This window comes from Diceros bicornis (assembly GCF_020826845.1).
Source record: "Diceros bicornis minor isolate mBicDic1 chromosome 32 unlocalized genomic scaffold, mDicBic1.mat.cur SUPER_32_unloc_2, whole genome shotgun sequence".
Taxonomy (NCBI): domain Eukaryota; kingdom Metazoa; phylum Chordata; class Mammalia; order Perissodactyla; family Rhinocerotidae; genus Diceros; species Diceros bicornis.
In genome coordinates, this window is record NW_026690908.1 from 174,411 (window position 1) to 197,479 (window position 23,069).

At 47.6% G+C, this 23,069-nt stretch overlaps 1 protein-coding gene and 2 long non-coding RNA genes across 9 annotated transcripts in view; 1 reads left to right on the plus strand and 2 right to left on the minus strand.

The window, feature by feature from the left end:
- Positions 1 to 18,443, plus strand: part of LOC131402219 (ral guanine nucleotide dissociation stimulator-like) — a 31,426-nt gene extending 12,983 nt beyond the window's left edge. For 3 of the 7 annotated variants that reach the window (XR_009218420.1, XR_009218424.1, XR_009218423.1), the window contains 5 exons: positions 13,843 to 13,946; positions 16,035 to 16,114; positions 17,579 to 17,700; positions 17,910 to 18,000; positions 18,336 to 18,443. Coding sequence is in view for 2 of the 7 variants with exons in the window: in XM_058537104.1 (XP_058393087.1) it covers positions 13,937 to 13,946; positions 16,035 to 16,114; positions 17,579 to 17,700; positions 17,910 to 17,946 (249 nt within the window). In the remaining 5 variants the exon portion in view is untranslated. Of the gene's footprint in view, positions 1 to 12,232; positions 12,721 to 13,842; positions 13,947 to 16,034; positions 16,115 to 16,514; positions 16,885 to 17,578; positions 17,701 to 17,909; positions 18,001 to 18,335 lie in introns of those variants that run through there. The other 4 variants (XR_009218421.1, XR_009218422.1, XM_058537104.1 and 1 more) reach the window with 4 other exon arrangements.
- Positions 632 to 2,789, minus strand: LOC131402226 (uncharacterized). The gene is made up of 2 exons (XR_009218435.1): positions 2,064 to 2,789; positions 632 to 1,134 (listed from the first exon to the last, which is right to left on the minus strand). It is a non-coding gene; the product is annotated as an uncharacterized LOC131402226 (long non-coding RNA).
- LOC131402228 (uncharacterized) lies at positions 3,209 to 22,298 on the minus strand. The gene is made up of 3 exons (XR_009218437.1): positions 22,250 to 22,298; positions 21,277 to 21,538; positions 3,209 to 3,348 (listed from the first exon to the last, which is right to left on the minus strand). It is a non-coding gene; the product is annotated as an uncharacterized LOC131402228 (long non-coding RNA).
- Between the last annotated feature and the right edge of the window lie 771 nt (positions 22,299 to 23,069).

Consider the following 23,069-nt stretch of genomic DNA (forward strand, 5'->3'; position numbering starts at 1 on the left):
TTTGGGGGGACTCTAAAGGGTAATCCATTTCCTAGACTTTTCAAGCTTCTAGAGACCACCACATTCCTTAGGCTGTGGCCCCCCTCCTCTACCCTCAAAACCAAGAACTCGGCATCTCTCTGGTCCTGCTTCCCTTGTTGCATCTTTTTTCTACTCTACTGCTTCTCTTTCCCTTTTAATGTGCTTTGTGATGCACTGGGCCCACCTGGATAATCCAGGATAATCTCCCTATTTTAAAGTCAGTTGATTAGCAACCTTAATTTCATTTGCAAATTTAATTCACCTTTGCCAAGTAAACTAATGTATTCCCAGGTTCCAGGGATTAAGACATCGTTGTGGGCCATGACTTTGCTACCACAAACAGTTTTTAAAATAAAGTTAAACATACACATACCATGTGACCCAGCAATTCCACTTCTAGGTGCTTACTCAAGATAAGAAGACGTATGTTTACACAAAAACTTGTTTGCAAAGATTTATAGCAGCTTTATTCATAGTCAAAAAAGACAAAACTGAAAATAACTCAAATGTCCTTCAACTGCTGGGTGGATAAACTGTGGTACATTCATACAATAGATACTATATTCAGCAATAAAACAGAAGGAACTGCTGATACAGGCAACAACATGGATGAACACTCAAATCAATGTATTGTGCTAAATGAAAGAATCCAGACTCAAAAGGCCAAATACTGTAGGATTCCATTTATATGATATTCTAGAAAAGACAAACCATAGGGAAAGACAACAAATCATTAGTCACCAGGGGTTAAGGGTGGGGGAAGAGATGACTACAAAAGAGCAGCTGAAGGGAGTTCTGGGTGCTGGAACTGTTCTGTATCTCAATTTTGGTAGTTGCACAGCTCTATGAATTTGTCAAAACAGTTGTACAAAGAGGAAAACAAATACATCATTTCTCACTCATCAGATTGGCAAAACTTTAAAAATCTGACAATGCTGACCTGACAATTCCCAGGGCAAGGATGACTCAGACACTGTTGGCGGGAATGGAAATTGTTAAAACTTCAGAGGATGATTTGGCTGCAGCTCATCAAGTTTCAGATGCACGTCAGCCTCTGGCCCAGCAATCCACTCACAGGCAGGTGTCCATTCTAGGGAGTCCTCCACACGTGTGCTTGAGGAGACACACACAAGGATAGTCATTAAATATGCTAGGGGAATCAATTAATTGTGGTTAGTAGTTATTTAAAAAAGAAAGGAAAAAACGCATATGGGAAAGAATCAACCCTGCTGGCTACATATATGATTTGAGAAGGTAACTCACTGCTTTGTCTCCTTAATAGTACATAGCACAGACAGCATTGTACTAGGAATCCTGAGACAAGCATCTGAGCATTTAGTTCCAACTCTGCCACTAAGTAGCAGTCAGACTATGGACAACTTAACTCGAGAAACCTCACTTTCCATTTCCTGGAAAATGAAGAGGTTAGACTCTACAACCACTAAAATTATTTCCAACTCAGCAATTCTATGATTCAATAAGTCAACAATCAAAAATTATATTCCAAAGTACCTATGTTGAGAAACTGTTTTTCCCAGACACCCTGAAATCAGAAACTATCAGAGAAATAGGACATCTTAATATATTGATACATAAAATGGTCCAAATTTCTTGGTATGTCTATGATGAGCGTTTTAATCAAGATCGTAACTCAGAAAGAGCGTATAAACAGCTAAACCCACCATATTGACTTGGGTCACCCTCAGGAAAAACTTATATATCCTCTCCCACTTTAACATTCCAAAACAAATTCAGCATACTAATGAGTCTATCTTGTCAAGTTCAGGTCTGTCTAGCCAAAAGTCATTCATGTATATGGTAAGATTTTAACAAAGATAAAATGATGAAGGGCTTTTTGTATTTTTGCCTGTTTCATCTATAAAGATCTTACATTATAATTTAATAGCTTCAGCCTGCTACAATAATTTAAAGAGCCTTTTGAAACTTGTAATATGCCATGTCCAACAGGATCTAGTAAAAAAAATCAGTAGTTCAGAATCCAAAAAAGCTTATTTAAAAATTTCATTACCGCCAATACTTACACTTCAAAGACACCAATAACCAACATGTCATTTCTTCCTACTGCAGAATTTAATAGGTTATTAACTTCTGGTATCATCCAAAAGCATAATTAGGATAGTATCATTAAAATGTATTTTTTAAATCAGAAATATTAAAACTAATGATTAAACTATTAAACTAAATGATTAACTAAATATTAAAACTAATGACAACTAACAATCTGTTGTCTTTCCCTATGGTTTATCTTTTCTAGAATATCATATAAATGAAATCCTTCCGTATTTGACCTTTTGACCTTTCACCTTGTCAGTCAAATCAAAATTTCAAAATTCTTTTTCCTTGGGCTTTCCAAATCTAAATTCTTACATCTAAATGACTACGGAGACAAAACACACACTACACACTACTTCTAAAAACCTCCTCCTGATCCGATTTTAATTTTAGCACCAACTGTCTAGAAAATCTTTTTGACTGAAACCAAAATTCCGTACACATTATGTCAATCATCAATTGATCAGTCATCAGTCTATGTTAACAGAAGGTGAGTTATTAGGAAGTTACATAATTTGCACCAAAGACTGTTTAAAGCTTCTTTCATTAAATGCAGTTTACAACAATTCACAGGCTTCAAAGTTCGCCTTGCAAATATAGAGTCAATTACCAGAAACCATTAATGCCATTAGGCTTTTCTATAAAAGTGGTCCCAAGGAAGTAGGAAGGTTTATTTGTTTAATGAAGGCAATGAGGAGCCCAATAGCCTGAGCCAGAGTTGGGCTCCCACCGCCTGGGGCAGCCTGCCAGGAGCCCCGTCCCCCGCCCCCGACACCGCGCTCCCGCCGTCTGCGGCGGAGATCTCCAAACCGAGCCCGCCGCCCACCACCTACCTCAGTGCTGCCTCCTGCCCAGCGCTCCTCCACACTGTAGAAAGGAGAGCTCCCCAGCGCTGAAAATCCTGGAGAAAGGATCCAGAAACCGCCGATTCCCACCACACAAACCCCTGCAGCACCACCTCAGCACCAGGGACCCCGCCTCCAGTGCGCGCGCCTGGGGCTCTCCAGCTCGCTGGCGCCTCTGCCGCTATGAGCGCCGGTCCTGCGCATGCGCGGGCCTCCGAGGATACAATGGAAACCGCTGGGGGCCAGTCGGGAGGGGGTGAGGTGTTGGAGACCGACGTGTCCCTGAGATGGAGAGCAGTGGCGCTCTGCAGCCCTAGACTCTGCTCTCCTTGGATGAACTTCAGCTCCTGGAGAAGATCTGTCTTCCCTTGAGGCGGCTCCTCCTGTCCTGAGAAGCACGTCACGTGATCTAAAATTTGTTTAAAAAAGGACAATGACATCCTTAACACCCGATGTGTGTTGTGTCCCCAGAAGAATTCTCTGCTTCCCCAGAAGACTAGACAGCGAGCAGCTGGGACCAAGTTCTGACCCAGGAAGGAGGGATGCTGAGTGCGCAGCTGTCTCCCCTACCCTGACTCCTTCCCCTGATCTGTGGCCCTGATGGTGTTGGGGGTGTGTGTAGGTGATGACTCTCAAGTGTTTGCCCACGGTATTACATTTCTTATGGTTTAGTGGTTAAAACAGGAGGCTAGCTGTCAGTTTCTCAGAGGATTTCACTTGCAGAAATGTCTTTGGACAAAGTTTGTTTTCTTCATTTCTGATTTTTAAATTCAATAATAATCAAAATACTTATTTTCTTAATTTCATTGGCATGCTAAAACAAACTTAAGTCACTTAGTTTTCACCAAATTGCCCACATTTTCCTTAAAATTTTGGAAGTATTGCTGTTTGAGGTAAAGAAAGTGTTTGGGAAGAACAATTACCCTCAGATAATATCTTCCCAGGTAAAGGTACGAACACATAGTTAAGAGCCATTTTGAGGTGGCTGACGAATACATCCAGTTTGAGTTCTACAATGGATCATCCAAAGTAAAGGTTAAATTAGTAATTTTCTGAGGAGTTTGCAAGTAAATGTTCATGTTGCCTTCACCTAATAAGTCTGCTGATTTAAATGAAGGTTGAGCTTAATGATAAAAGTTTTCAAGAGACTGAGAAATATTAAGTAAATGTACTTTAAAAAAAAAAGTACAAATTAAAGTAAAGCCCGCCATTATCCTCTTTAAAACAGAGTCACAGTAGCACTATTGTCAAGGTATGAGAAGGAATAGAAATGCTTTATAAAGTCAATTCTTCACTTCTAAAGGACCTAATGTGATATACTAGAAGTCTCCATAGTCTTTTAGTCATCTACATTTAAATTGCTCAATTTATGTTTTAAAGACTAATGAATCTGAGGGCAAAATATTCAAGGTCAGTGTTTAATTGTTTTTCATTGTTGCAAAGTACATGAGTATAAAGTGTGGCTGAAATCCATGGTCTTGGAGAAGAAAAATATACAGAACTTATTTATTACTCTCACAGTGTGTCCTGACTTAATCCTACAAATGTCCCAAGAATAAAGCCTCAGTGAATTCCATTCTGTTCTTAGATATGACATCTTTCATTCGTAATGAATAGTCTCAAATTAGGCTCTAGCTAGTAATTATGTTCCTGATGCAAATAGGCAATAAAAAAGAAGCCGTGCTTGATTAAATTGGGCTCAAGAGGAATAGTTAGAACCAATATTTGTTTTTGGCTTTGTTTTTCTTTATCAATTTCTTTCTCCTCAGCAGAGTCAGCAGATAAATGACACAGAAAGCTGAGAGACTGGAGGGCAGGGTCTTGAGGAATATGAGATTTCCTAATCTTCAAGATCCTTTTTATCTTTAAAATTCTATGGTTTTTGCTATTTATGTAGGGGTTCATTTTTTTCATTATTTCTAATAGTGATCTTAATAGTGAGACTAACACAACTTAGCACCTGTGGAACACTTTTCAACGTAAAAATTTAAGTTATTCTGACAATTGTTAATATTTTAAAAAGCTATTAAGCGCTAATCTGATGCTCAGAGGATTTTTAGCGTAGTGAGACTGTTCTGTACGTAATAGTTGCTACATGTCACTATATGTGTGTCAAAACCCATGGAACTGTACAACACAAAGAGTCCTTAAACTAGGGACTGTAGTTCATAACAACGTATTAATAGTATGTCAACAGAAAATAACTTTAAGCAAGGGGCATTGACTGATGGAATTGTGGACTTAAATTTAGTTATACAGATAGCCAACAGGCACATGAAAAGATGTTCAACATCAATAACTTTCAGGGAAATGCAAATCAAAACTACAATGAGATATCACCTCACACCTATCAGAATGGCTATAATTAACAACACAGGAAACAAGTGTTGGAGAGGATGTTAAGAGAAGGGAACTCTCGTACACGGCTGGTGGGAGTGCAAATTAGAGCAGCCACTACGGAAAACAGTATGGAGATTGTTCGAAAAATTAAGACTAGAACTACCATACAATCAGCTCTTCCACTGCTGCGTATTTATCCAAAGAACATGAAAAAACTAATGTGTAAAGATACATGCATTCATTCATTGTGGGTTTCTGCACTACTACCTCAAGGAGTGCCGCCCCCTCAACCTGAACAGCCACCTGGCACTACTAGAAATGAAAGACATCCCCTCACCATGGATTGGAGGACTCCTTATTCTGACGATGTCAACATTATCCAAAGAGATCAACAAATCCAGTGCAGTCCTTATCAAAATCCCAAGGACATTTTGTGCTAAAATATAAAAAAACCCATCCTAAGATTCTTATGGAATCTCAAGTAAGCCCAGATACCAAAAATAATCTTGAAAGGAGGTAGTAAGTTGGAGGACTGATTCTTCCTAATTGAAAACTTACTACAAATCTACTGTATCAAAACAGCATTGTCATGGCATAAAGACAGACATATTGACCAATGGAAACAGAATTGAGAGCCCAGACATTAACCCTCACCCATGCGATCAAATTATGTTTGACAAGGGTGACAAGATTATTCAATGGGGAAAAGTCTTTTCAACAAGTTGTGCTGGAAAAACTGGATATCTACATACAAAAGAATAATCTTGGACCCTTACCTAACACTGTATACAAAACTTTATTCCCAGTGAATCAAAGACCTAAAGGTAAGAGCTAACACTATAATACCCTTAGAAGAAAACATAAGACAAAACATTACAAGATAGGACTTGGTAATGATTCATGGATATGACACCCAAGGAGCAGGCAATAAAATAAGAAAATACACATGCTGGACTTCATGGATATTAAAGTTTTGTGCCTCAAAAGTCATTATCAACAGAGTAAAACCACAGCCCACAGGATGGGAGACCATATTTGCAAACCATGTATCTGACAAGGGCTTAATATCCAGAATAGATAGAGAACCCCTAAACTCAACAACAAACAACAACCTAAATAAAAATTGAACAAAGTACATGAATAGACATTTCCTCAAAGAAGATCTGCAAATGACCAATAAGCATATGAAAAGACGCTCAACATCAGTAATCATTAGGGAAATGTAAATCAGAAACATAGCGAGAGACCACCTCACCTTCATTAGGATGGCATTTATCCAAAAAAAAAAAAAGAAGAAGAAAAATACTAGGACCAATGTTGGCCAAGATGTGGACAAAAAGGAACCCTTGTGCACTGTGGAGGGAATATATAATATATAGTTGATGTAGAAATCAATATAACAATTCCTCAAAAATAAAATTAAAAATATAATTATATAGGATCAAGCAATTCCAATTCTGGGTATATACCCCCCAAAGAGTAGAAAGCATGTTCTCAAAGGCATAGTTCAACACTCATGTTCATAACATCATTATTCATAATAGCTAAAACATGGAAACCACACAAGTATTGTAACTGACGAAGGGCTCACTGCCCAAACACCCCTTAAGCCAACCATGGGCTACCCACTCTTCGTAATAAAGGGAAAAATCTTTATTACGAAGTTGGCCAGCAAGGAGACAGGAGACAAAGGTTAAATCTTTCTCCCCGATGGGCTGTTGAAAAGGGCTTTTTAAGGAAAAAGGAGCGGGTGCATGAAGGTTGGGGGCAGTCCTAGGCATTTTGTGCAAGTGCAGAAGATTTTAATGTTCTGTCATACATCCTATGTTCAAAAGGTGGTGTTCTTAACATGATCGGCAGGGGAGTTCTTGGTCTCCCAGGTTATCCACCAGTCACTTGTGCAGTAGCGGTTTGAGTCTTGCCAGCTGTCTTGTAGTCTCACTGGCTCAAAGCTGTTGAAATTTGCTCAAGGAGGAAAAACGGAGTTTCTGAAAAACAACTCACGGCCCAAGATTAGATCCTTAGTAAATATCACATGGGACATGGTTTAAGAAAGTAGTCTCCAGGAGACCGTTGATAAAAATCTGGCTGGGGCCCCATTTTATTTTGGGCTTGGTTTTGAGCCTGGCTATGGTATCAGTCCAGGGATGTATGGATGAGCAAAATGTGGAATATACGTACAATGGCATATTATTCATTATTAACAAAGGAAGGAAATTCTAAGATATGGCACACCGTAGATGAACCTTCATGATATTACTCTAAATGAAATAAGCCAGTCACAAAAATACAACCTTGTGTGATTTCCCTTCTATGAGATTCCTGAAATTGCCAGATTCAGAGAGACAGAAAGTAGAATGGTGTTTGTCAGAGGCTGGGGGGAGGCGGAATGGGGAGTTTTTCATGAATGAGTGTAGAGTTTCAGATTTGCAAGATGAGAAGAGTTCTGAAGATGGATCGTGGTGATGATTGCACAGCAATATTAATGTCTTCAATACACTTAAAGCGTACTTAATGTATCTATGGGGCCTGATGACTTGTCGTGGCCGAGCACATGCTTGTACTGTTGCACATTTTACCCTTCACTGTACAGTTGGCAAACTGGCCCAGAAAGAGGCAAGTACTGTCCCAGACCATAGGAGGTGGTCAGAGTCCTGAAGACTAGAGAGAGCTCCAGCTTCCTTGGCCAAGGCTCCACCCCTTCCCTCAGGTTTCCTTTGGCAATGAGAGGCATTAAGATCCTAGGGGATTGCTGCCCACCCCTCTCCATATGGGGTCATTTTCCTCTCCTCATCATCGAATGTGCACAAGCACACCCACTCTCACTGACTTCTCATGTGGGGACCACGGAGGTGCAGTCAAGAAAGAGCCAACACGGGGGAAGTGACAAGAGGCAGGAGGGAGAGAAGTTGCAGGCAACTCTCCCACGGGGCAGTAACATCTGTTCTCCTAGATACGTGCCCGGGGCCCCAGAGATGGGCAGAGGAATGTGTAAGGTTCCTAGGTTTCTACCTGTTCCAGACCCATCCGTGGCCCAGCCTGGGGAGCACAGGACTGGGGTCCTGCAGTCCACCTCTGTGGTCACCCAGAGCTGTGATGAGCCCATCCTCCCCCTTGTGTAGGCATTGGGGAGAGCAGAGAAGACCTCAGTGAGGATCCTCCTGTATAAAGTGGAGTGCATCCAGTGGGTGACTCCAAGTGTTCCATGCACTCACAACATGTCTGTTGGACTGGGTTCTCTGTCGATGACCTACTGTGCTCTGAAACCCTGAGTAAATGCTTTCCAGCCCCTGGAGATCCTTTAGAACTGAGGCGGCTTGGGGGCTTGGATACATGAGAACTGGGGATAAGGAAGAAGATGCCAGAGCACTGGACACCAAGTCCAGAGTCCAGGGAGAAGAGTAATTCTTGTGGGAACCTCAGGGTCCTCATCTGGAGGTAGGGGGAATCATTGTCCTGGGGGAGGTTAGGATGCCTCAGGAGTGAAGAGGACACCTGGTGGGGGACAGCAAGAGTGGGGGAAAGTAGGCTCCCGAGATTGCTCCCACTCCCTCGAAGCCAACAGGTCCTGCTCCTTTAACCCTGGGACCCTGGAGAGCCTCTGCTTTGAGGACACCTGAAGAAAGGTTCCTTTCTGTTTGGTGGAGTTCTTCCCTGGGTTGCAGTGGTAGTGCTGGACACCAGGGGGTGGGCAGCCTCTTTTGTCAGTGGTGGCCAGTGAGTTTTTTGATTTTTTTCTTTTCCGGTTGTATTGAGATATACTTGATATACAGCACTGTGCAAGTTAACACTGCTGTGTGGTATATTTGAAAGTTGCTAAGAGAGTAGATACTAAAACTTCTCATCCCCAAGAAAAAATGTTTTATTTCTGTTTGGCGATTGATGTGAACTAAACTTATTTTGGTAACCATTACATAACATATATACATCAAGTCCTTCTGCTGTAAACCTGGAATTTACACGGTGTCCACCGAACTTTGCTAGAGCTCCTGGAGCAGTGATGAGTCAAACAGAAGTCTTTCTGGCTGTTCCCCTGCCTCAGAAACAACTTGTACCTCCTATTACTAGTGTTCATCTCCACAATCAAAGTTGGTCATAAGCAGGGGGAAGGGTGCAAGATCTTCCCATGTACTCATTCAGCAGCTGTGCACTGAACAGTCACCCTGTGGCAGGTGCCCTGGTGGGGTGAAGTGTAGGATGAAAATGACCAAGTGGTCTCTGCGTGCCAAGAGCTCACAGTCTAGAGGGGAAAGGGACAAAAGCAAAGACATGAGAAAGAAAAGAGCAAGTGCTGTAGAGAAACACAGCAGGGGGCTGTGAGGGAGGGCTGGGGGTCACTGGGTAGGAGGGTCTGAAAGGCCTCACTGGGGTGACATTTGATGGGACAAGAATGACAAGAGGGATCCAGCTCTGCATGAGTCTGGGAGCAGTGTGTCACGGAGATGGCACCACTGGTCCTAAGTCTCACAGGCAGAAGTGAGTTTGGCCAGAAGAAGTTAGAAAGATGGCCAGTGCGGCTGGAGGGAGGCTGAGAGGAGAGAACAGGAGCTGGGGTGGAAGGTAGGGCCAGGGCCTGGTGGGCTGTGTCAGTTACCTTTCCCTTTCTGACTTTATTGCCCCTAACCTTGCATTTCAAAACTACAAATGTTGACTATCTCACAATTTGTGTGGATCAGCAATCAGGCAGTTTTTAGCAGGGCGCCTCTGCTTCAATGAGTTTAACAGGTTGGGGCAGTGGCCTCAACTGAGGCTTGACTAGAGGAAGACTGGCCCACAAGGTCACTCTCAGCCTTCAGGGTTCAGTTTGGACTGAGAGCCTGAGTTTCTTTCTGTCTGTTGGCCTGGGCACTCCCTTGCTTCTCCCCTCTATAGACCTCCACATTGGGCAGCACCAAAACACCAGTATTTGATTCCTCACTTCCAGGGATTCGACAGAGTGAGAGAGAGAGAGAGATGGAACATGAGAGAGGGAGTAAAAGGAAGTGAGAGACATTTTTAGTTAAAATTTAGATGAAACATCCCATCACTTTGGTTGTTATTATGTTCAGAAGCCAGTTACTAACCACCTAGTGGTTCCAAAGGGATGGCTATATCATGGGTGGGGCTTACTGGGTACCACTGTGGAGGCTGCCCAACTCATAAGCCAAGATGAGGCACTTGGCTCTCATTCTACGTAAAGCAGTAAACGATGGAATAGTTTTATGCCACAGTATGGCAATATCTGAATTTCCATTAGTATTAAACCCCTCATGATGCTGACCTGAAAATGAGGCCAAGCTGGAAGTCACTGTCCCAATATCACATTCCTGGAACCCAGGCCTATTTTGAGTGGTGTTCTGTGCTATCTCCCACCCCTCCTTGTTATTCTTCCATCTCTAAGTTTGGGTCTTAGGTATATGTGACACCAGCCCAAAGGGGTAACAGATATTATCTCATATACACTGGGTGACGCCCCTAGGAAGTAGATTTTGCCTGATCCCCATGGTGCCGATTTGGAGACTCAGGAGGACCTGAGAGACACAGTGACTTTCCCAGGATGCAGAACTGGTAAGAAAAAGGAGATCTGCATTCATCTCTGTCTCCTTAAAGCTAGGATCCTAGTGAGGTTTCCAGGGAGCTGTGGCTAGGGCTGTGTGGGCTCCTTGTGTACAGTTCAGGAGATGACATGGGGGAGGAGGGTGAGCAGCCTGGGGGCAGGGGGCAGCTCTGGACAAGTCTGATTGAGGGAAGTGGCCCAGGTAATGGAATCTTGAAAAATGACCTCACTTCCTTGGTCATAGACCTCAACAGATCTTAGAACTCTGATAACCAAGCACTCACAGACCCCCATCCAGCCCACTTGACTGGAGACAGTCAACAGACAAAGATGTTTAGTTGTTGTATCCGAACTTTTGGAGGAGCTGGGCTCAAAAAAGCCCAGAAAGAGAATCTTTTTTGTCATTGCCGATGTTGGCTCAGCCCTCATCCCCGATGCCTCTGGGCATCTGGCAGGAGGCAGCGAAAGGTAACAACGGGGCAGCCCAGGAAAGGCTAGTGCAGGCCAGGACACAACTGTGATCCCACCTGATCAGCCCCACACTCCTTGCCCCTCTTCGTGTGTGTGTGTGTGTGTGTGTGTGTGTGTGTGTGTGTGTGCATGTGTCTGTGTGGAGGGGGGAAGGCAGGGCATGAGGGGTGGGTCATTCCTAGGCAGGAGCTGGTAGTTAGGTGTCGGAAGCCTGGTGGGTCTGTCATGTTCATACAGGGTCATGGCTGGCAGCGTGAGAAGGTGAGCTCTTCTACTCATATGTTACCGAGCCCTAGAGGTTTCATCTCTTTCCCTCCCTGACCACAGTTCTTTGCAGGGATGCCCCTCTGTGCCTGAACTGAGGAGCAGACTTTCTCTTGGGGGTCGGCCCCAGTGGCAGTGTGTAAGCAGCTGATTCCTTCTGGCCCAGCTCCCAGGCAGTCTTTGCAGAACTCCTCTCAGGAGGTCGTCGAGGAGCTGCCCAATGGTTTCGACTCCACCAACTCACTAGACAAGGGGCAGGTGCACGAGGCCACCCGCACCACCAGTGCTGCTCTGAGATGAGAGCAGGAGCAGAGGGTCTCCACACTCAGGACCTTGAGGTGCCAGGCTTGGACCAGAACTAGGGCGGGACCAGGCTGGGGCTGTCCCTTTTTCAAGCAAAAGGGGATGTACATGCAGGTCACCTTGCCTGGTTCGGAGCTGAGCTGCCGTGACCCTCTTTCCCTTGCCCGGTGTGAGCTTCTGGAGGCTACTGAGGCAGAGCCAGATGGTAAGGGGGACTGCAGGCTGGGTATTCCCGGAAGGGAAATGGGATCTTTCCTGTGTTTAGAAGGACACGTGGAAAGTCAGCTATGTGGGTGAACCTTTCCCTTTATCTCACTGCAGCGCCAGCTGCAGAGATCCAGCCGGTGGCAGAAGCAGGGCAGTGGACAGTGGTGGAGGTAAAGCTGGCTCCAGCTCCGTCAATACCACCCCCTCTAGCGCTGGAGCCAGCGTCCCCTCCCTCAGCAGTGTTGGAGCTGGAGCAAGGGCCCACGTCGGCTCCAGCAGGAGTGGGAGCTGCTGAGCTGGAGTCACCTGGACCATCACTTCTAGTGGGAAGTCCATCTCCACCTGTGGCCATTAAGGAGCGTGAGAAGAAGCCTAACCTCACGGCCTTCCCTCCTAAGCTGGTGGCGGAGCAGTTGACCGTGATGGATGCGGTGAGCAGCTGGGCTCTCAGGGCGGAGGGGCAGGCCTTCCCTCTGCCATCAGTGCCCCAGACCTGATCCAGACTCCTATGACCTGGGCCCAAATCCTGGCGCTCCCCCTTACCAACCGTACGACCTGGGCAACTTTCTGAACCCCCAAGGCTTTGCTGTCCACCTGCAGAGCGTAGAGGTGGACACTAACAGGACCTGCTGCACAAAGTGGCTGTGCCGGCTCCATGAGGTAGAAGAGACGGAAAGCTGCGCGGAGCCTGGCCCATCAGTGGGGGAGGGGAACTCACTGTGTGCAGCCAGGTCCCTGGTGGCCCAACCGGCTGCTCAGGAGGCTCAACAGCCTCAGCATTTATTAGAGACCTGTTGTGTACTTCACTACAAGGGAGACAAAGCCTGTGGTTGTAGCTGCCGCAGGGAAATGTGCATCAGAATCGGAGTGGGACCAGAGCGGGCATCAGGGTGGTCGAAGATGCCCCCTTGGGATGAGCCTAGTTGAGCCACCGTCTGGAGCTTGGAGTTAGCCAGGACAGGCTGGGTGCAAATGCCCCCTCCCTTCCCTGCCAGTATTGGGTCCTGGGTCATCCTGTGCTGGGTGCCCGCAGTGGAAGGAGAAGAAAACCCAGGGACTCTCACAAGGCTCAGACCACATCCTGAGCTTCCTGAGCTCCAGCTCTAAACCGTGACCCCTGTGCGGCACTTTGGGGGCGGTAGACACGGAGCTGGGGTGTGGCAGGGCTGAGTGACACTCCCCCTGTTCCCCAGGAGCTCTTCCGGAAGGTGGTGCCCTCTCAGTGCCTGGGCTCCACCTGGGGCAAGAGGAACAAGCCCGGCAATGAGCACCTGGCACCCACCGTCCAGGCCACCGTCGACCACTTCATAAGGGTGGTCAGCCTCATCGTCACCACCTGCCTCGGGGACCCGAGCATGACGGCCCAGGACAGGCGAGGGTGGTGGAGCGCTGGATCCAGGTGGCCCAGGTGTGCTGCGGGAGGCCCAGTGGAGCCGCTCTCTGGAGCCTTGGGAACCGCCTTTCCACCTTTATCAGCTCCCAGGATTGCAGTGTGTGGTCTAAGCCCCTGCACAGTCCCTAGGCCCTTCCTGCCAGGGGCCCGCTGACCTTGACTCCAGGTCCCAGTGCAAGGATGCTCACTTCCTCCCTGGCTCCTTCCCTGGGTTGAGCTAAAATTCTCCTCCCTGTGAGTGTTACTCTCTGGGTCCTAAATGTGCCCTTCTGGGGCTCCCTGAGCATCTGTCTCATCCAGGAGGGGAGATTTAAATAGAAGGGGACTGAAGCCAGAGCAAGCGGGTCTCCAGCGCCCCACCTCACAGCTCATTCTCTTCCCTTCTCCAGGAGTGCGAGATCCTGAAGAACTTCTCCTCGCTCCGTGCTGTCATCTCTGCTCTGCAGAAAACCTCCATAAGCCACCTGAAGAACACGTGGGCGGATGTTTCCCGGTGGGTAGGCCCCTCTCCATAGGAGGATCAAGGTGGATGGGGGATCTCTCGTATGTCTGCCATTGCCCCCTCAGTCAAGTGGGAACTCCTGGGAGGCAGCAAATGCTGGGGACAGGGCCTGTGCCTCGGTGGGGGATCTCTAAGCCTCCCTGGGTCCTTAGTGCACCAGTTCTGCTTCAGGACTCAGTTTCCCTAAATGCCAGGGTTGAGCCACATTGGAGATTTTCAAGTGTTTATGGCAACAGAACTCTACGCCCAGTTGAAACTCAAAGCGGTCAAAACAGAGGTGCTCTGTAGAGCTGCGGAATGGTGACCCCAATGACCAACAGGAGAGTTCCCTCCCCGTCCCACGAGACCTTAGCGCTCAGAGGAACCCAGTGAGAACACTCCTCCAGTCTGTTTGAAACTCTCAGGTTTGCAAAGAAAAGGGGTTTGCACTCAGACTCCGCACATCATTCTTAAATTTATCCTTCCTTCTTTTCCCTCCCCTCAGGGAGAGCTCTAAGAAACTTAAGGAGCTCTATAGCCAAGAAAAGTCTTTGAGCAGAAAACTGATGACCAAGTTAGAGTGGAGACTCGGGGTCTGGAAAGAGAGGAGGGGGGTGGGAGGAGGGGGATTGGAAATTCTGTGGTTTTGATTGTTTCCCACTTGAACGTTCTCTGAAACATTCATGTCTATCTTGTCCAGATTAACAAACAGAGGGATCTGTTTGGTCCATGGGTGGGCGGGGTGTGTTTTGTGGGCAGGAGGCCCTGGTCGTGGGACACAGTGGTGTTGGCTGGGCTGTTCCAGGAGGAGTTGCCGAGCTGGTGCCGTCAGCAGGTCTCTGGCTTCCATGCATGTCCATCCTGCTGGGTGTAGCTTCTTCCCGGCTGTTGGGTGTTTGGGGTGGGTTTAGCCCTCAGCCTAAACCTGTCCTCAAGAAGCCAGGCCCCTGCCGCTCCTTCTGTCTTCACCAAGTCTCAAAGTGGAGGGCACCCTGGCTACCCTGTTTGGGAACGACAGGAGATTCCCATGGCCCACGTGGACAAACAGTCTGTTCATCCTTGGGTCTGAACATCTGGACCAGAGAAAGATGTGTGTGCATTCTGTGACTCCCCACTGGACCCGTAGAGCAGTCACTTGAGTCAATCACAGGAGTCTCACCTGAGTGCCCAGTTGGCAATGACATATGCCCCAGGTGGCTTATGTGAAGAGTCTAGGCAACTGATGGATTCTTAGTGGATACTGCTGAAAGGACCTTGGGATCTGACGTAAATGAGGAAGCAGAGCCTCCTGTCACTCCCCTCCCTGTGGATCAGAGTATGCACCTTGGGTGTCCGGTTCCCGAGTGGATAAAGAAAGAGTTCAGAGCAGGGGAATATCCTGAGGGGTTCCTTGGGGAGGAGAAGGCGTTGGCATGGCCTCTGTTCCACCCCGGGGGCCAGAGACTCCATGGGACTGGGGCAGGCAGGAGCCACTCAACCAGACTCCCAAGACACCCCTTCATCTCCATCCACGGCTTGGCCCAGGATCACGCTTTGAGAGCTCAGGGGACAGTACTGTGGTCAGTGGTGGGGCTGGGGGTTAGGTGAGGATGTTGGAACAGGGCCTCTGGCTGGGAGGGGCAAGCGGCCTCTCCTCTGTGGGCCCCTGAGCAACTCACTGCCCCTGTTTGGGCCTCTGCCTCCTCATCAGGGAAGGGAGGGATGTTGATTGTGTGGTGCAGGCCTCATACGGTGGTGATGAGATAAGAGGGAGAAAAGGAATGTGGGAGCTTTCCGCCTGCTCCACACGGAGGGGTGAGGGCGAGGACAACGATGACAGTCATATGCCACTGAGTCCTCAGGAGAACCTGTAGGGTAGCTGGAGTTCTCAGATCTTCCAGATGAGGAAAGAGGATTGGGGAGGCCAGGCCACAAGCCCAAGCTCACACTCAGAGTGAGAGTTCGAGCTGGGCTTGTTCTAGAATCACAACACCTTGGAGGATGGAGTGGCATTGCTACCAGTTGACTCGAGTCAGATGTCCAGGGTCGGAGGCCAGTGGTGCTGGAGAGAAATGGGGTGAGGGGAGTATGGCCCGCTGACACTGTCCTCGACCCTGACAGGAGGGGCCCTCCACGTTTGCCCCCCGGAGATCATCCCCCAGAGAGTGCAGGAGAAGCAGCAGCAGCAGCAGCAGCAGCAGGTGAGTGTGCCTGTGGGGGAGGGGCTCTGCCCTCCCAGCTGGAGGCCTAAAATCAAGAGAGTAGGGCCCTTCCTCCTGGTGCCACAGTGCCTGAGTCCCCCAGTAGAAGTGACCAGGAGGGGGGCCTGGAAGAGCTGGTGCAGGATGGGTTGTTGTGGGGAGGATCGGGGACCGCATATCCTGTGATTTGCCAGAAGCTGGCGCTGGGAGGTTAGGAGCAGGAGTCTGGTTTTATTGGGCTGTGAAGGGAGGAGGAATTGAGGGGAGGCTGCTGAGGGTCCTAGGCTGCTCCCCGTGGGAACCCTGGGGTGGGCCAGGAGGCTGAGGGTGAGAACTTTTCAAAGGAGGGTCTGCAGAGGGTCGACTTGACAGAAAAGGCTCATCTCACCCGATGTGACAGGGTGTCGTCCCCTATCTTGGCACTTTCCTCGGTGACCTGCTGATGCTGCACCTGGCGATGGGTGATTATCTCGAGGTGGGTGAACATGGGGACCAGGCAGGGAGGACCAGGATCCTGAGCCTGGGGATGCAGGAGCCCCCGAACTGAGCTCTGAGCTCTCAGCAATGGGCACTTCTCTCACGAGAGCCTTGCAGCTGCCCCTGGGAGCTGGGGCATCAGGCCCATCTTAGGGATGAGTGAACAGAGGCTCCGCCTGAGACACCCATTCTGGTTCCCCAGGCTGGGGAAGATCAGAGCTGCCTGATGGCAGAGCTGCGTGAGGTTTTATCTGAGCTGGACTCAGCCTCTCCGTCCCATGCTGCCCATGGTGAGAGAGATGTAGGGTCCCCCCAAGTCAGGCAGCACATATGTGGCTGAGCAGTCCCCTCTGCCTGAGGCCTCAGCCTCCAAGTCTGTCATCAGAGAGGGTTGTGCTGCCAGGTCCCTCAGTGTCACGCCCCTGTCCTCCTCCTCTGGAGCCCAGAGCCCAGCCTAGGTCCAAGTCCTGTTTTCTCTGGATCCCCGGCTCCCTCTTGGGACCTGGCAGTAGTACAACATGATAAGAGGTGGGCATAGGGGGCTACTTAAGCTAGGGGGCTCTGTCTGATGGACTCTGGCTGTCTGCCTTCCAGGAGAATGAGATCAACCTTGAGTAAAGGACTGAAGTAAGCAACTGTGGCACTCCCTGCAGGGGAAGGGAAGGAGGTGGAAATCAGAGACCCTCTGGGCAGAACAGCTCCTGGCTCCACCCCCTGTATCTTACATTGAGTGGAAGAGTTTGATAAGGGAGAAGAGGGAGATCCATCCAATTGTCGGGTGGGTTGAGGAGAGGATGGCTTCAAGGACAACATCCTGGAGGAGGGGCTGATTATTCCCATTCTGAGAACAGGTAGAGCCTGGATGGGACTGGAGGGAAGAATGGTTCCCAGGACTGGTTCCCTGCCCCACTTCTCACCCCCCACAAGGCCCCTGCAGCATCCCCCACCCAGGCCCTGTCTGCATCCTCTCCTTCTCTCTGGCCCCAGGAATACCGAGTCATGAGGGAGATCCTGCTGCTCCAGGTGGCTTCAAAGAATTACAACCTAGAACCCGAGGATCGATTTGGGGCCTGGTTCCAGGACATGAAGCTGCTCAACGAGAGTGAAAGGTGAGGCAGGGCAGGAGTTGGGTGAGGGCAGGAGTGGACTCTCCCTGTTGGCCAGTCCAGATAGCATGTGTCTATGGCTCCCTGGTCAGCCCCAGGTCTTATTGTGTTGCAACCTCTGGGACACCCAGACTCCAACTGCTGGGCAGGCAGTGGGGGGACACCTGAGGTGTGGCTCCTGGTAGACTCACAGGTCCCTCTCTCTCCTGTAGCTACAGCCTGTCCTGCCAGCTGGACCCCCAGGCCTAGTTGGCCTGCAGAATACTCAAGGCTCAGAAGAACCAGCCACCATCAAGGTCAGGGGTGAGTGAGTGTCTGGGCTGGGGTGACTACTCCTAGGGTTTCAGTAAAGTGAGCTAAGCGTGGCCTTGGGAAGTTGGACAGCTGGCACTGAGATCCCAGCTCCACTACTGAGCAGTCCTGTGACTGGGGTGACTCTCTTCAGCTTCCTGAGACTCCGTTTCCTCCTCTGTGAAATAGGTGATACTAAATGATCGCTCATGTGACAGGGACAAATGGGGTACTGGTGGCTGACAGCACTGAGCACAGGGACTGGAGCACCCAATGCAGTGGGGACAGGTTGCAGGGCCATGATTCTGAGGGAGGCCCTTCGAAGATAACCCGACTCTTCTACTCAGCCCCCAGGCCCCAACACCGAGCCCCGTACCAGTGGCCGATCACAGCCCCATCCTCATCAGCATGGACACAGCTGGGACGCTTGCGATGCACCGGGCCAGCTCCTCCCACCTAACAGGAAGGGGAGAATTGCAAGCTGATTCCTGGGGCCTCCTGAGGCCCAAAAGAGTGGGGACGAACCCACCCCAGTTCCCTGATATCTCTACCTCAGCACCTCATCACCCATTGGGGAGGGACAGTAGTTATGTGTTGTAAATAATAAATGCCATATTTGAATATTGTATTAAAGTCCTGTTCCCTTTACAGCCTGGGAGTTGTGGTGTGGTTCCATTGCTTTCTGTAGGCATGTAAGGGAGACACAGAATCTCACATTTCTCCTTGAATCAAGAACTCTTCCGGGTCATCAGCTTATTGTACATGGGAGAAGGGAGAAGGGCCAGGCCCTTCTCTGGCTAGTGGGGACACTCCCAAGTCCCCCTAACCCAGAGGACAAGTTCATTTCAGTATCATTCAGCTGCTCCCAGAGCAGACACAGCCCGCTGCCCGTTCTCTTGGGATTTAAAGGTTGAAGGTACTTTCACAGGCAGAGCAACAACCACTGAAATGTGGGTGTCTTTAAAACAGCACTACCCAGGACCATGTCATGTCACAGGCAGGGGCTGCCTTTCTACATTCTGGAGGAAGAGGGAATAGTTTCTGCTTCTCTTGTGGAGGTTTCTTTTGAGCAAATTTTAGGAACTTGTAGTTTTCTAGTTCAATCTCTGGAATTGCATCAGCTGTAAGTGGGGAAAACAATGTAAAAAGATCAAAACTTGCACGGGGAGAGGACAAGGCCCGAGGAAGGTCATTTGCAAATGGTCTAAAAGCAGGCAGGACTCTCCCTCCTCAGGCCTCTCTAGGGTCTCCGTGTTCACCCCTGACCTAGGTTTGAATCCTGCTGGCATCCTTGTCCAGGACTGTGAATTCCTTTTCCTGCTCGTTTTGAATCCATAGGGAAAGATTTGCGACACAGCTTTTAAGGCTACCGCAGGGCCTTATTCCATTCACATGACTGCTTTCTGTGAACTAGGATTCTCAGCACCCCTGCCTTCCTTTTGCAATTCCCTTTAGGGCAGAAATTCCCCAGAAGGTCTCCAGCCTCTCTCTCAGGTTCATCCTGGCTCCTCCTCCCTGGCTTGGCCTGATGGTCATGGGTGAGCTCTGCTTTGACAGGATAAGGGACCACAATCCTGGACTGTGAGTGACCCTACACTCTCCCTTGCTGTCCAGGGTGACTTCTGATCCCATGTCATTCTGAGGTCCATGGTCTCAGACAATCTTCCAGTTTATGCACTCACTGTTGGTGTTACCATCTCATCCAAAAGGGGCAATTGGGTCCGAACCCTTGAAGTGTGTCATCCCTGGGTTCCTCTGTTTTTTTCCCCACTCGTGCTGTGGTTACATCACAACCACCTGTTGGGGTGTGATTTCTGTTGGGAGCTTTGAAAGATGAAGCATGAGAGGGGTGTGGGGTGTCCAGCAGGGAATGCCACAGCACTGATGATCCATGGACATGCATGAACAGACTTATCAATTAAAATACTGAAATGCTTCCCATCTAGTGTTGAACAGACACTGCTCTGAGCTCACACCGAGAACCCACCCCATGACTAGGAACTTTCAAAGGGTTACCACGTGACATTTTGAACCTCATCCCTTAGGAACACCCTGAAGACAAGGGCCAGATGAATTGCTTGGCACTTTTGAGTTATCCCCTCCTTTCCGATGGCTACAAGTGTCACCTAGACACACAGGCTGGATTCCTCCAGGAAGCTTCTCAGGACAGCCAGAAGCTGAGGCTGAATCCTGGTTCCCAGCATCCCAGACCCTTCCTGACATGGCACAGCCATCTAGTAAAGTCTTTTGGTAACAGAAAGACTGGGAAGGCTGTAATTCCCTCCAAAGAGAAAGAGAAGAGCCAATAGTGAAAGCTTGATCCCTCACATAGAAAATTAAATCCCAACAAGCAGTGGGTTCTTCACAGATTACTGATGCTGAAAAGGTCTCTTTTGATGACAGCTCGATCCCCCAACTGCCATGTCCATCTTCATGAATCAAATTTCCAACACATATGGATCTAAAAACCTGAGGGAAATCTGGTATTTTCTTAGATGCAACTCTGAATTAGCATGCAACAAAGAACATAAAAATGGAGACCTAGAAGTATATATCTAATTTGAGGACATAGACATAAAAGCAATTTTGAAATAATATTTTGTAATCTATTGGAATATTACACAAAAAGAATAATCCACTTTAAGTAGGTTTTACTGTGACTGTGAGGGGAAAAACTGAATAATCCCCTGACGTTGATAACTCGCTGCTGACATTCAAGTACAAATAAATAACGTAAATAGTAAAGGAAGAGGAGAGAACAGCATGAAAAAAGAAGATCTTGCTCTCCTCACCTGAAACCCAACCTCTCACCTCAGAAAGAAACCGCTGTCAATATTTTCTGTGTCACGCAGTGGAGTTTAATAAAAGTATTGGTATATGTTAAAGTTCAAGAGCTCAAAGCAAGGAAACATTAGGGAAGCTGCCAAGAGACCTCACTGAGATGCCTGCTTCATTTCATCTGCTCTCTGGACGTCCTCCTTGGCCCCTCACTTTCTCTGCCTCGCTAGCAAGTCTGTCTGTCATCAGTGGTATCACCCGTCTCTCTCCTGTGCTCTTCACTGCCCTCTCCTCCTTCCTGATACCTTCCTCAGTCACCAGAAATTGTTGGCAGTGGAGCTGTGAAATGCCCAGATCAGCTCCTGGAATCATCTCTGCCAAATCTGAAGACCGGCAGGAGTGGGCATGGGACCTGGATTGCAGACCATCTGTGAGCACACCTGGCAGGGATTCACCTGTGTCACTAGGTGCAAGTTTTTGCAACGCTTTGGCAAGATTGAAAGGACTTACCAGTTGTCTTGCACTGCTGCAGGCCTGGAGTCCTTGCAGTCTCTCGGGCCAGCAGACCTGGTGGGGCTGGTCCAAGGTGTCCTCCCAGAGATTTGTCATTGCCAGGATGGGATAGGATTCTAGTAACTGGCCTCTCGAATATGTCACTGGACAGCCTCAAAGGGATGGAGATGCTTAAACCAGGCTTTGGTTTAGACTGGTTCCCACAGTCACGCTTCTTCCTCTGTGAAGACGTGACTATCATCCTTCTTTTCCTCTTATTCTACAAAAATAAATCATGAAAGTGGGTCAAATAATAAAGGAAGCCTGTCTTTTTAGGACAATTATCCTGGCTGTTTTGTACTTCCACCCTCCCTCTATTCTCTGGGGATAGATCTGACCTGTGTCCCGGGATGTCATCAGGCAGATTTGCATCAAGAACAGAATGCTCAAGGTCAAAACTCAAGGCTACTCCAGATCATTTCTCCCCCTCCATCCTGTTAACACCCCCTCCTTGTTTGAGTGTGATTCTATTCTCTTCTTGTCCTTGTCAATCTCAACTGCACAAGTCTTGGCACTCCCTCTCAGGACAGTCGGCCCCCAGTCTTTTACTAAATCCCAAATCCTACCATTTCTGTGTTTTCTGACTACTCATTTGCTTAATCCATTGACCACTTGGTGTTCATAGAAGTTAAATCAACAGTGACATTATCAACCACCTCTTTTCAGCGACTTACTCCCATGTCCCAGATGTTCACATAATCCAAACGGTTATGTTCAAAAGTAAATAATTCAGAAAACATATTCACCCACCACAAATTACTGATCTCTAACATTTTTATTCAAACACTCATGCAGTAGATACCTGTCCCTCAAGATCAGAAGTAATGCCAGATCACCAATCCTCACCTTAATTTCCTCCTACACCTATCAATCCTGGATTCCATGGACTATGATCTCAAAAATTTCCTTGGAATAATAAAAAATTCCTTACCACTCTTTTATGTTGTAAACCTCCAAACCCAGAAGATCCCGATTATCTGTTATGCCCTAGCTACTGCTGGCCTTATAACAAGCTGAAGAAAAAGCACGAAACATGATCTTTTGGTACCCCTGTAAATACAAAACCATCTGCATCAACTGGGAAGCACCCATAACGCCTGGAAATTTTGTTCTCTTTTTTTTGTTGTTGGCTCAATAGGAAAAAGACAAATCAATTAAAAAAAATCAGCAAGGGAACAGAATAGACTTTTTCCAATGAAGACATACAAATGGCCAACAGGTGTATGAAAAGATGTTCAGCATCACTAATCATCAGAGAATGCAAATCAAAACCACAATGAGCTATCACTTCACACCTGTTAAGATGGCGATTATCAAAAAAACTAAAGATGACAAATGGTGGTGAGGATGTAGAGAAAGGAACCCTTGTGGGAATTTAAACTAGTACAGCCATTATGGAAAACAGTATGGAGGTTCCTCCAAAAATTAAAACTAGAATATGACCCAGCAATCCCACTTCTGGTGTATACCCACAGGAATTGAAATCAAGGTCTAGAAGAGATACCTGCACTCTAATGTTCATTGCAGCTAATTCACAATAGCCAAGATACGGAAGTAACCTAAATGTCACTGATGGATGAAATGGATAAAGAAATGGAATATTAGTCAACCTTGAAAAAAGAAGGAATTCCTGCCATTTTTGACAACATGGATGGACCTAGAAGACATTATGCTAAGTGAAATAAGGCAGACAGAGAATGGCAAATATTTCTATGTGAAATCTAAAATAGTTAAACTCATAGAAGCAGACG